We start from the raw sequence: 13,473 nt of genomic DNA on the forward strand, positions 1-13,473 counted from the left end.
GACAGACAGACAGACAGACAGACAGACAGACTGCTGCTGCTCCTCTCGGAGTTCATTACACGCACGTTTTTCCGGAGGTCCTTCATCCCCCAGGAGAGCGCGGCAGGTGTTTGCCGGTCCAGCTTGTTGCAGGTCTTAGTGTCTAATCGTCTTGCAGTTAAATCAGTTGAGCGTGATCTTTACTTGTTGTCCTGCGTCCCCGAGGCTGGCCCGACAAGTCTGCCTCCGATAACGCTTTTTTTCCCCGTGTCCCAAAGGGTGCCCCTTGCTTTGACGCATCTGTGCTGTCGGTGCGTGTTACTGCCTTTTATCGGTGTTACCGTTCTTGCCCTGCAGACAGCAAACGGCACGTACCCAGCGGAGAGCGGACGGCTGCACAGGTGCACGCTCCACACCACATCAAAGTGCACCTCCCTTCTGTTCTCATGCTCCTCTTCAGCAGGGTGTTTTCCAGGGTTAATGTCTGTGAGGTACTTCACTTGTAAGACTGTGCAGAATTTCCTGCAGCAGTAGCAGGTACCTGGCTTGATTTCCTCACCTGGTAAGCAGCCATAGCTCCTGGGGCTTCGCTGGACTTGTGCACCTTCACAGGTTAACATAATCTGACCCCTTTTCCTCTCCTTGTGAAAGTAATACTTTAAAATAGGAATCTGAAATACAATACTTCACAAAATCACAGTAATTAAATCTTGAAGGAGATACAATTTCAACGTGTTTTCAAAACAAAGGCTTGAAGAAGTATTTCTTTGACTTTTCCTATTGAGAAGGAATGTGTTCCTGGAGCAGGAAGGTAACAAAGCACATGCTTTGCATTCTGAACATGTTGGGAGGGCACTAGGGACCTGATCCGTGTGTTGGAAGCCAAGAGATAATAAGAAGGAGCAAAGGTGAAGAATAGAGCTGAGGATTGTAGGTTTGGAGCCCAAAGTCAGGTTGTCTAGAGAAAGGCAGCAGTGTCGGACAGTGGAGGACACTTACTCCAGTTACTGTTGACGGGTAGAGGTAGCGTCTTGATGGGTTTCTCGTGCGAGTTAAAACTTCAAAGTACAGAAACAAGGAGAGGTGAGTGGATACACAGATGTTGCTGGTTTAGAACAATATACACATACGTTGCACTTGTAGAGTGTGGGGAAAGTTCTTGAATCCTTACTATACTTTTCTTAACACTGAGGCAGTGGTTTGCTGCTTCCTCCTCCTCTTGCCCTGCACCACTCCAGCAGGGAGCTGGAGAGCTCTTTCCTGAGCCAGCTGTGCTCCCTCTGAGATCAGTGCCAACAACAGCCCACCAAGCGAGAAGGAACAGATGGGACAGTCAGCTGAACCGGTGCATGCAAAAGCATGAAGACACAATTATTAGCCAAACACAGGGATACTGGTCCTTTACCTTCAAACCAGAGTGCAGTAACGTACAACACAGGAGCGGTCACAGAAACACGCTGCAGAAGCCATCCTTTTCACGGGACATGAACCCACAGGATTTTTTTTTTTCTCTAGGAACTTCATGCGCATTTGAATGGCTGTATCAGTACTGCCACTATGAAGAAACTTATGGCCCAGAAGCCAGATCTTCAGATCCAGAATGGAATGACTGTGATTGACAAGGGAAAGAAAAGAACCTTAGATGAGTGAGTATACACATGCCAGGACATTGACTGTCTTTTGATTAAGTTCAAAACAGAGAAATGTACGGCCCTGTCCGCTGACAGAGCAAATCCATATGCAAATACTGGAATTCCAGTTGTAGTACAGTCTGTCAAATTTTTTGCTACTTGTAGTTACAGAAGAACTCCTTAGATATTTGCAAACTAAATTAAAATCTCATGTTGATTAATTTTCCTTTTAAAGGATTAAAATTTTTCACTTGTAGCAAATACTCTTCAGAGAAAGTTGAATGTAGTGTCCTTCTTTGGAAACTTCATGTTTCCCCTTGCACTTAAAAAGTTTTGTGCTATTAATATTTTTTGTGCAAATGCATTGTTAACATCTAAAATCAGAAACTGCCATTCAGATGGTCTTTATCTTAAGCTACAGGCTGGTTAGTTGAGCACGGTGACTATGTTTCCAAAGCACAGATTAAAAAAAAAAATCGTTTTACCCTTCAGTGTTTGTCCAATTAATTTTTTTAACTTTTTATTTTAGATGTTTTCAGATGTTTCAGATCATCTATCAGATTACCACTAGGACTGAAGATATTTTACTGGTAAGTTAATAAAAAGTTTGCTTAAAACAAGCAAGCAATACACATAGTCCACATTAGTTGGCTTCCAAGTAACCATGTCAACAATGCTGACCTTCAGCTGGAGGTCAGAGTTATTATTATAAAACACATTAACTTAGAAACACAGGAATTTATATCTTTCATGTTTAATTGCTGAGAAAGCTGTGAGCTTCCAATGTGGTGGTCATTATGACCACTCAGATGCTTGGACTGATGACTTCTTAAAAAGGTGATGTCTGCTCGTTACCAATGCTTTGATTTACTGTCGTCTCCTGTTTGGTTCGTATGGACCAAGCCTGTGGAACTAGGATTGCCCTTTGTTCCTCTCAGATTACAAAACTGGCAAGGAGAACTGTCCTGCCATGAAGATTGGGAGCGGAAATTGGTGTAGTGTCCTCCTCTTCCCTCCTGTAAAGGGGCTTTTAGGCAGCCTGCTGGACTTACAGAAAGGAACGGCACCTGTGAAAGGTCCTGTTCAGACTGGGAAATTCTCCTTTGTCTGAGCTCTCTGCGGTGTCGCTGGGGGGACTGAAGGTACCCGCCCTGGGGTAGTGTTTCCAGACATGGAGAGCACTAAGAACACACAGGGCCGGAAAATTTTTCAAGTGTTTCACACCAGAAAATAACTGGTTCTTTTAGTTGTAAAGGAAAAGATAAACAACTCTAAGCATTACTTTCATGATGTCGAATACCCTGTTTCTTAATCAGATAACTAAGGATGTTATTAAAGAATTTGCTGATGATGGTGTCAAGTATCTGGAATTGAGGAGCACTCCTAGAGAAGAACAGTCCACAGGTACAGTCTGTTCTGGTTTTTAATTTCTGAGTCTGGTGCACTATAAAATGCAGTTAGTAACAAGTAGAGTCAAATCTAATTGGTTCAATAAAAGGAGACTTTAAATATGAAAGCACAGATTTAACCATGTAAAAACATGTCACTTTACTGAGAGAACAGACATGTGTTGGTTATAACTCTGTTACCCAAGAATTTGGGTTGTTCACTTTAGTATGACATCATCTCAGGTCGCTATTATTTTTAGTAGCTGATATATTTCCTTTTTGTTAGTTGAGTTTTTAAAAATTTTCTTTTAGGTACGCTTAAGAGAAGTCCTGTTGCCACTCTCTGGTTCACACTAAGTTATTTTCTTTCTTTGAGATGCTTAGGAGGAGGCTTAATTCAAACGTATGCTTCAAAGTAAAGCTGTATCTGTAAACAAAATTAGAACTGTAGATTAGGAGACTGTGGACTAAAACCAAAGGTACAAAATGAAACTTCATTCGAAGAGCTGGGACTGCGACATGATAAAATGAATGCACGTATGTTCATTCCAAATGTGTACCTGTGTTTGTAGGTATGACCAAAAGGATGTATGTTGAAACCATCCTGGAGGGTATAAAGCAGTCTAAAGAAGAAGGCTTGGATATAGACGTAAGGTAAATAAAGCACACGGAGTACCTCTGTTTCAAGGTTTTGTGTAGTCGGATTAGCAGTCATGGTTTGCAGAGAGGTTTACAGAGCAGCTGTGAGGGAAAGAAAATTGTGTTTGAACTAGATTACATGGACTGGAAATGGTAATTCATGTGGAAACCTGAACTTTCACCTTCTTTTTTCCTGACAGAGAATGAAACTGAGTAAAGGTTTTCAGCTCTAAGACAGTCCATTCTCTGCAACATTTTCAGGAAAAGCAGTGTTTGTGGTGGAAATTGCATTAAAGACGCCTTTTTCACAGCCTAGATTCATTGCAAAGATTACCTTCAGTCCTTGAACAGATTTCCTATAGAAACACTCTTTATACACAGCCGGGAAGGATGTGAAGTGCCATTTTTGTTGGTATCGGATTTGTGGGTCTCCTGATACTGCAGCTTGTTTTTAACTTGTATGTCCATTTCCGTCCTAGGCTGTTAATAGCAATCAACAGAAGGGGTGGCCCGGCAGTTGCTAAGCAGACTGTGAAACTTGCTGAAGAGTTCCTTCTGTCCACTGACGGGGTCGTAGTAGGACTAGACCTCAGTGGTGATCCCACCGTAAGTTTTTCTTTTACTTTGGGCAGTTCTTGAACACAAGTATATAGTGTTGTGCAACAGCAAGCCATTCAAATCATACTTTGTTCTTAGAAGTTTTTGTCTAGTGTTTGTTGCCAGTTGGATGGATTGCTGGTCATCTTGATACCAGGTTAATCCTTGTTGCTGTACGGGACAGAGAGTCTAACAAAGATTCAGTAGATTAATACATGGCACTGAGAAGAGAGCTGCTGAAAAGTAGCGTTTGTCTGGGAAGCGTCTGTTACTAAACTGTCCCAGCCAGACTGACTGGGTTGAGGCAAGTGAAATAATACTGCAAGTTGACACCTGTTAAAATTTTGTTTAGATGCACCAAATGCTTATTGCGTATTAAGAATGCAGAAATGTTTGAGGATAGCTGTCAGGTTGAAATGAAATAGCTCAAGGTGCCGGTTGTAGAAAGGATATCAATATCAAGACCATTGGCTTGTCAGTGTTGGGCGTCATCGGAACTACCGACGTTCGACCGGTTTGTCTAAATTGTGTCCGTGCAGCAGAATGTTTTGTGATTTGCTGCATTAAAAACTGAAGTAATAGGGAAAAGAAAGATAATTCAATGTGACTATATTTGAATTAACTATTTTGCTATTGCTAGGCTTCTTAATTATGGTAATAGGAGGAGTTCTGTAAAACAAGCTGCAGAAAGCTGATGTGTTTCTGTCTTCAAGGCAGGACATGGTCAAGATTTTTTGGAACCACTCTCAGAAGCAAAAAAAGCAGGTCTAAAACTGGCACTGCATCTTTCAGAGGTAAAAGTTTTCTTTTTTTTTTTTGGCCTTCTCTGTAATTCTCATTTTATGAAGCCCTTGATGAAAGTAAAACTAATTTCTGTGTGTTTCGAATTTCTCAGGCCAACGTAGTAATGGCTTTTAGGGCATTTTGACAAGAGAGAAGAAAGCAAGAAGTCTTCAACAATCTGTTCTGAATCAGAACTGTCAAATTATTTTTTAATGTACGGTATCTATTGGGGGGTTAGGTGTGAATTTGAAACTCCAAGAGAGCCAGTGTTTTCCTCCTGGTATTTTATCAGAAGTCACATACAGTAAAATTTGCACATTTTCACGAGTAGTTCTGTTAGCTCTGCCTGTACCCGTAGGAATAGATGGGCTTCCCTGTACAATCTGTTCAAGTGGTGGCTGGCGTTTACCCTGAGGAGTCTGATAAAAACTGAAAATATTTTTATTTCTTCAGGAAATTAAGCATGATATGAGATATCACAGGCCTGTTTATACTTATTTCTATTTCATTGAGGAGGTTTTTGGAGGACATTCCTGCATGCTTCTCTGAAAACTTATTTCTTAATGTCTCAGTGGACTTTGGTTTTGTTTCATTTTTTTGTTTGGTTGATTAGTTTTGACCTTTTGCAGTTTAAGTTCTTCATGCACCATTTTTTTAATTCCTCTGTAAAACAAGCAAAAAACCAGTTTTCTTAACAAGGTAATTTTGAAACTGAAGCAGAAAACGTTGATTTGAGGCCTCCAACTGAAAGTACTTCAGAACTGCAAGCAGCGATGGTCAGAGTTTACATACCCATTTAGGATTATGGCACTTTGGTTTGTAATTCCAAGCTGAGAGTCACTTTCATGCACTAATTCTTCCTTTACAGGGTAGTTGTGCAGGTATTTAGTCTCAGTAACACTTTCTTTTGGGTAAGATTTGCTGTGAAAATAGAACTTGAAGTTCATTGTTATTATTTAATGTGCTCCCTTACGCTGCCTTGACAGAATGTAAAATATATCCTCTCTAGATTCCAAATCAAGAAGAGGAGACCAAAATTCTCCTGGGCCTGCCTCCTGACAGAATTGGACATGGAACATTCCTCAACTCTGCAACAGCAGGTTCAGAGGAGTTAGTGCCACTTGTGCGAAAGAACTGTATACCTATCGGTAAGAAAAGAAGTTAATAAAATGACTTGGTGATCTCTAGATTTCAGCATATCATACGTACTACTGATCTGGTGACTCTGAGGGGTGACAGGAACACGTGGCAGTGTGTGTGAGAGCATTGCCTGTGAAGGTACGCTGGTAACGCTGCTGTGGTTTTGACATATTGTGACAGCAGGCAACAACTGATGTCTCAGGGAAAACAAAGCTGCGTCATAAATTCGAGTTACTGTGGAAGGCTGTGTGGTGGTTCTGAGTCTGGTTTGCAATCTCCCTAAATTTCATACTCAGCCAGTAGTTAAGAAGAAATTAATTACCAGACTTTCCTCAGAAGATATTACCAAATATTTGAAGCATAGGAACTCCAGGAAAGAACAATAGCTGATTTTAGTTCTCATTCAGGAACCAGTGTAAGTTAATAAATGTGCCCAATATCATGTCTTTTGCTGTGATACTTATTCTTGTTTCTTCTTTTTTTCCCTTAGAACTTTGCATGACATCAAACATCAAAACGCAAACAGTGCCTTCCTGCGACAAACACCATTTTGGCTACTGGTACAACATGGGCCACCCTGCAGTGCTTTGCGTAAGTTTTTTTATTTTAACCACCTATTTCAGCAAGAGCCAAACTAGTGTGAAATCAGAGAAGTGTATCTCCTTCTGTGGAACAGAGCTGACTTGCTAACGGTTTCTGAGCTTGCAGCAGATCATCTACATATAGGAAATCATAACATTCATTTGAGAAATGTTTCTAATGCAAAGTGGATTTTTAGTATTTATCTTGGCTTTTTTGTAAAGGGAGACCTTTTCTTCTGTGTCGATAAGGTGTCGCCTGTACAGGCAGTGAACTTCTTAACGGTTTCTCTTACACACATTGGTCTGATGCTTGCATGGAAGCTTGTGCTTACCTGGGTGTTCATTGTGTTGTGTTCTCTTGACAGCTAATTAAGATCCTTAAACGCTGAGGTGCCAAGTACTTTTGCTGGCGTTGGCCAGATTTTACAGTCATCCTATTGGTTTAAGCCCTATAATTCGTAGCATTGTCCAAGCATGTGTGTGTACGTGTATATATCAGAGTGTTGTGCTTATTTTTCAGATAAGCCTGAATCCGTTATTGTATAAAGTATTTATTACGGAGTTCGAACTCTGTTGTATTAGGTGAAAAATAATTCATGACTGGAGAACGTTTCTGAGATTTTCAGTTATGAGAAGTTTAGATACCAATGAAGTCCTGTAGGAAAGCAGTTTGCCCATAAAGACCTAGAAAACCAGGAGTGGTAGTAGGAGATACTGCAGTGCCTGAACGGGATATAGTTAGCGTTCTTCTGGGGGGGGACACAAGGACACTGTTGAGTTGCAGATGGGTAATCTCATTAACCCTTACGTAATCCTAACTCGCTCCGTTTAGAGGCATTATCTCTAGGTGGCTTTTCATCATATGTTTTTGATGCTTAGCCCAGTGCTTCAGTCAGTATCAGCAAACAGTTCTAGCTGGCAGGAAGTGCGGAGGGCGAGGCAATTTCTTCCCGAAGATGTAGGAATACAGAGTATGCCCTAGTTCCCAGATCTGAGGAGAGGGAAAATAGGAAGAGAAAAATAGGAGAATAAGGAGACCTGCGTGTACTGATGTAGCTTGCACGTGTTCGTCATTTGATAGCCGTCTTTCTAGCCAATTTAAAAGGAAATCCTCTTTTCTTGGTAAATTGAGCCATCGCTTTAAGTTTTCTTGTGCTTTTGAATAATTTATTGATTTTAAGTGAAAATAAGGCAAATGAAGTATGAAATAATTACCAACAGATGAAAGAACTGATGAATAAACTGTAAATCAGCAAGGTAACACTGGTTTGTAATGTGTAGAAAAAACCCTTTTTGATGTAGAGAAACTAATTTAAACTTTTTTTTCTTCTTTTCTTTCGATTTAACTCCAGACTGATGATAAAGGCGTCTTTGCAACAGATCTGTCGCAGGAGTACGAGCTGGTGGCAAAAACATTTAATCTGACTCGATCACAGATGTGGGATCTTTCCTATGAATCAATCAACTATATCTTTGCTTCAAATGTAGTAAAAGCAAAGCTAAGGGAACAGTGGAGTAAACTGAAGCCAACTCTGTTTGATTAATCAATCTAATCAGCTTGGGGGTATTAGTTAATAAGCAGTTTTTACTGAAGTCCCTGGCTTTTTCAGACCTCAGGTTTCTAAGTCCAGCCCAAAAACTGTGTCTGTGCAACATGAAGGAATGCATCCTTTGTCAGTGGGAACAGAAGTAAACGTTTTTTGTTGCTGAGAAGGGTTCTCAACCAGTGACCAAAGTCCAAATCTGGAATTTCTCTCCAGTTGATACCACATTAAAAAAAAGATGCATTGAATTATGTCACTGTACTTACAAGCATTTGAGAGTCAGAACAGAATAAAGGCACAGCTGTTAGGTTTGAAAAGCCTCTGGTGGCAACATTGCACCAAGCAGTGTGTATGTACGGTGGGTATGTTGCTTTCTGTATTGTTCTGAAATAGAAGTTTTGAGCAATTGATTGACTGTGAAGACAGGCACAAACTCAGGGAGAATGGAGTGTTTGTCCCAAAGGAGTGAAATATTGCATCTGTTTTTACTGGTGTACACGTACGACTGAAAGCTGCTGTGGATTGTGTGGCATAAAGCGGCGGTGCCTGTTGATGCACTCAGCACTGGGAATACTTGGTCGGAGTTAAGAATCTTGAATGCCTTAGCAAACTGTGAGCTACCTGGGGGAGAGGTTCTCGTTCTTAAAATGCTTTTTAGAATTGCTGTTTGTTTCTTGTAAAAAAGCAATAAAAATAGCTTCAGCTGGGTTTTCGAAACCACTGCTTCAGTTGTGCATGCGTGTGGATGTGCATGCCTGTGTTTGAGATCTGCAGAAGAGCAGCAGGTGTGACCTGCTGCAGGATTTGGTGAGTGTCAGTCCCCGGAGTGGAGTGGACTTGCTGTCTGCGAGGGGCACCGCTTCTCTTCTGAGAGGAGATGGTGCTCCTTGGATCTGGCAGTGACAGGGCTCACCCTGCGTGCTCTGTGCGGGTGCACGTATGTTTTGAGATACCAGAACCGATAGGAACATACACGTGCAACAGTATCTAACACCAGATACTACTCACCAGTGTAGGCAGTACCCAGAGAGAAGGTATTTCATACCTGGAGTGTTTTTGCATTGCTTAAGTGAACAAGCAAACATCTGGGCCTTACAAGGCAGGCGGAATAGAAATATGACGATACTGAAGCTGGTCATGACTTCTGTTTTGGTTGTTTTTTCTACAATCAGCATAAAGTAGTTCTGGCTCCAAAGTGGCAATAAGAAACGAAAAGGAAAAAGTTTGGGCAGGGGGTGGGTTGCAGAACAAGGAAGGAAAGGAGTTAGTGTGTCTGTGGCTACTCGAGGTTTCCACAGAACGTTTTCCAAGTAGAAACCATTCCTTTTGGAGATGAGGGAAAATTATGTGGAGCATGCTGACTTTTTATTTATGAACAGTATGTTAAAATTACTTCTCAAATAGTTTCACTGATCACAGTTACCTTTTGTTGTTGTTTGATTAAGTTGCATTATCACTTGCTGTTTGATGAAGTGTGTCTGTGTTTTCTTCCTACAACAATAACGACTCTGGTAAATGTATTCTTTTTCCTTTCCTACTGAAAAGCTCTCTGAAGACCAGCTAAGCAGCTCTCTGGAATGTTATCGTTTCGTATAGCTTAGTCTCAGCATAAGTGCTCTTACAGCCAAGTGAGATGGCATTCTCCTGTAAAATAAGTTTTATAGTATTTTTATAGGCTATGGCCGCCTAACAACTCTACAGTAACATGGTGTTAGGGTTATTAGTGAAGAAAAACTGTCAACTTCCTGTTTATTTACTAAGAGGTCATCCTCAGCATTCATTTTCTCTAAGTGTAACACTTTTAAAGCAGAATAAGGCTCATAATTAGTGCCTGATGAGATTTTATTTTCAAACTCTGTTACGTAGAAGTAAGTTTGGTTTTTAAGGCAGATGTCTCCATTCTGAGAGCATTTCCCTGGTAAATGCTATTTTCAACCTCCTTTTCTTCCTGCAAGCATCCAGTGTCTTAGAGGTTTTTAACGTGGACTATTACACAGAGGTCTCCATATTTCCATTTAAGTGACTTCAAAATACTGCCCTGCATCAGCTGTAGTACTGCCCCCCAACAGCTCGGTCCACGGTGACACAGGGATGCTGCATAGTTTTACAATCTGAAAAACCTCCCCCGGTTATCAGGTAACCGAGTGTCCTGGATACATAGTGAACCAGTGCTGTTACATGTAATCTAGAGTTAGGGAATCTCTCTTCTGAGTGTACTTACCCTGTCACTTAGGTACCCGCAGATGTGCTGCTGATTTAAAAAACCCACCACTTTGTGTTTAATAGTATTTTTAGCGCCTCGGCTGGTAATGGAAGTCAGGAGGTAACTTGGAGGATTTCATTTGTGGGAGGTAGAAGAACCAAGAATTTACTTGGGTGGCCAAACACTGGTACGCTGAACCTGGGGGTCTCTGTTTATTGGTGTCAGTAACTGTGTGGTGCTGCAGTTGTTTACAGTGCAGAAATGTTACTTTTAGAGTGGAAATGGGAGTTGGAAAGGATGTGGAGAAGTTTTGGAATGAAGAATCATCACCTGATCAGAATTTGGGAACTGCGCATGATGAAGTTGTCCATTAGAACCTGAAACCTTCCTACTGTTGCTGGGCTGTTTTTCAGGAGTGTAACTTTTAGAAGCTCACAGGTTCCTCCTTTGGCTTCAGGTAAGAATGCTGCTTGCTGAGCCTGCTTGTTAAATTAGGGTTAACCGTGAGATAACCATTATTTAGTTTAGAACATCGTATAAAAATGACGGACATACAGCTGGAGGGAAGCACCACCACCACCACAGTAACCATCAGCGATGGCACGGAGGACTTAATCTTTTTGTTTAATCCTGAATGCAGTGGAAATGTCAAGTAACTATTTTTAGAATTTCATGTGGTGTAAGTTGAGGTTTAAGTATCTGTTCAGGTGCAGCTCATTTTTAAAGTAAACAAAATAGAACTAGATGGAGTTAATAATTTATTTCCATCTGATGGTGTAACACTTACAGAACAGTCTCCAATGCTCAAGAGTCTTTATTCACATCACATCAAAGCACACACTTTGGTCCTACCTCGCAATACTGTCTTTGGAGATGTATGCAAGCAGAGAGCAACTGCTCGCTGTAGCAAGTTTCTCAGAGTTCCTTTTGCGACAAACACAAAGTCTCCAAAACCTCCATTCCTTACGATGAGGCTGGTAGCACCCCGCAGCTTACCATAATACAGCCGCTAGCCCGTAAGCATTTACATGCTGCGCTTCAGGATCGCAGCTTTGCAAATAATGTAGTTAAATGAATGACTTATACACCTGTTTCTACATTTAGGCATTTCAAACTAATACATTTTAAAAATAATGATGCAGATAAGGGCATCGCTTTCGGTAAGCGCGTAGGATGATTAAGAAACTGGCACATCTCTCATACGATGGGCCGAGAGAACTGGGGCTGCTCAGGCTGGAGAAGGCTTGGGGTAGTTCTCATCAGTGTCTCTAAATACCTGGTAGGAAGGAGTGAAGATGGAGCTAGGCTCTTCTCAGCGATGCCCAGTAGCAGGAAAAGGGGCTCAAACGAACGTTAAGGAACTGTTTGTAGCTGTGTGGGGGTTGAACATGGGAACACGCTGCCCAGACAAGGTGGAGCGTCTCTGTCCTTGCAGATCCTCAAACCCATAACTGACCTGCTGTAGTGGACCCTGCTTGAGCAAAGGAGGTGGACTGGACAAGCTCCAGAGATGCCTTTCAACCTTAACTGTTCTGTGATTCTGTGAACATACAAATATACAAATGATAAAGTCTATATATGAATAAAAAATCCTATAAAATTAAATACTGACTTAGCTCGGTCACTCAGGTGACAGTTTCTCACCGGGCTTGAAGAAAAGCAGTTAACCAATTTGTGGAATATATTCTTTTAAATAGAATTATTCACTCTTTCTTTATAGCTTTCCTTCTTTCGCATCCATTGTGGAATCCTTTAGTGCCATCAGGGCCTTTAGGCAGCCGCAGCACCCCTACAGGCAGACCATCTGCATTCTGTATTTTCCGAGCCAGCATGGGGCTACTGACAGGACTCTTCTCTTGGGTTACAGTTTGAGCTTTTCTTCTCTGTACCCAGGGGCTACCAGAAGGAGTGATACTGCTGTCGGAGGAATAATCTGTACATTTCCTGGGAATTTCAGGACTAGTGCTTGGGTTAAGCTTGCTGTCTTCAGCCAGGGGAGACTTTCTGGTTACTTTTCTTAGTGAAGATGGACTGTTCCAAGGACTTGATCTGGGCGACACATTCGGACTCAAATGATTGGTTGGGTGAATGATGGGGCTCAAATTACTCGTAGTATTTGTTGCAGTACTTCTGCGCCCTGACAGTGGTGATGTAGGATTACTCTCTGGGTCAGAAGAGCTATTTGCTGAAGATTCATCACCAACAAACTGAAGTTCCTCAACTCTCTTATTAAGGGATTTAGGCTTCTTAAGACTCTTGCTGGTATCTTCATCACGGGTCTTGTCTTTGGGAACTTTTTTCTTTGGAGGTTTCATGCCTATTAGGACAACTTTCATGCCAGTCTCTTTCTTTTCAGCATACATGAAGTCATGAGCACGTACAGCAGCATCTACTTCTTCAAATTCTATAATTGCACATTCCTGAGTTCCCAGCTGGGTGTACCGATTGCTGACCCTCCTGATATCATGGGGTAGATCCCTGCCAGGCTTCAGAATACGAACTGAAGATATTACACCAAAAGTTACAAAGGCTTTGAGGAGATGCTCCATTATCTTTTCTTGCATGCATCCATTTTCTTGTTTGTTAAGAGCCTGCAACTCAGGAATCATGTGGATGTCATACACCAGTAACATCCTGGTTGGGAGGTTTTCACTTGGAAACAGTGGAACTGGAGTATTTCTTCTAACCTTTCTGTTATCGTCATTGAGCTCAAGAGTGTCTGAGTACTTAAGTGCATAGGCTGTGGTTCTCCAGTCATGGGTAAGGTGTTTCACCTTGAAGACAGACACAGGTTAAGCAGTGCAAATGATCAAACCCACTCAAAATAATTACAGAAAGTGTAAGGCAGATGTAATCTCCACTCTGCAAACAGAAACGTGGATTTAAGTTTCGTGTGGCAGACTTGAGTGAAAAAGTAAAGTTTTCCTGCTATAATGGGCACCAGTGAGCTCCTGTAAAGCTCACGTCCCGTTGAATCTGCTGAACCTG

General features: G+C 41.5%; 2 protein-coding genes across 2 annotated transcripts in view; one reads left to right on the plus strand and one right to left on the minus strand.

Moving 5' to 3' along the window:
• Window positions 1-1,494: 1,494 nt before the first annotated feature.
• Window positions 1,495-8,296, plus strand: ADAL (adenosine deaminase-like; the record flags this gene model as incomplete). Its single annotated transcript, XM_010143777.1, has 9 exons — window positions 1,495-1,625; window positions 2,140-2,200; window positions 2,927-3,014; window positions 3,571-3,652; window positions 4,117-4,243; window positions 4,948-5,028; window positions 6,027-6,165; window positions 6,648-6,748; window positions 8,091-8,296. Coding segments are annotated over 9 exons (1,002 nt in total), but the record flags the coding sequence as incomplete, so codon positions are not given.
• Window positions 8,297-12,188: 3,892 nt separating this feature from the next.
• The window catches only part of LARP6 (La ribonucleoprotein domain family, member 6), a gene marked incomplete at its 5' end in the record, with an annotated part of 2,500 nt that continues 1,215 nt past the window's right edge, over window positions 12,189-13,473 (minus strand). Inside the window, one exon of the mRNA XM_010143778.1 lies at window positions 12,189-13,259. Coding sequence (XP_010142080.1) covers window positions 12,189-13,259 — 1,071 coding nt within the window. The remainder of the gene's footprint in view (window positions 13,260-13,473) is intronic.

This window comes from Buceros rhinoceros, unplaced genomic scaffold, assembly GCF_000710305.1.
Source record: "Buceros rhinoceros silvestris isolate BGI_N320 unplaced genomic scaffold, ASM71030v1 scaffold23489, whole genome shotgun sequence".
In the NCBI taxonomy this organism is placed as follows: Eukaryota; Metazoa; Chordata; class Aves; order Bucerotiformes; family Bucerotidae; genus Buceros; species Buceros rhinoceros.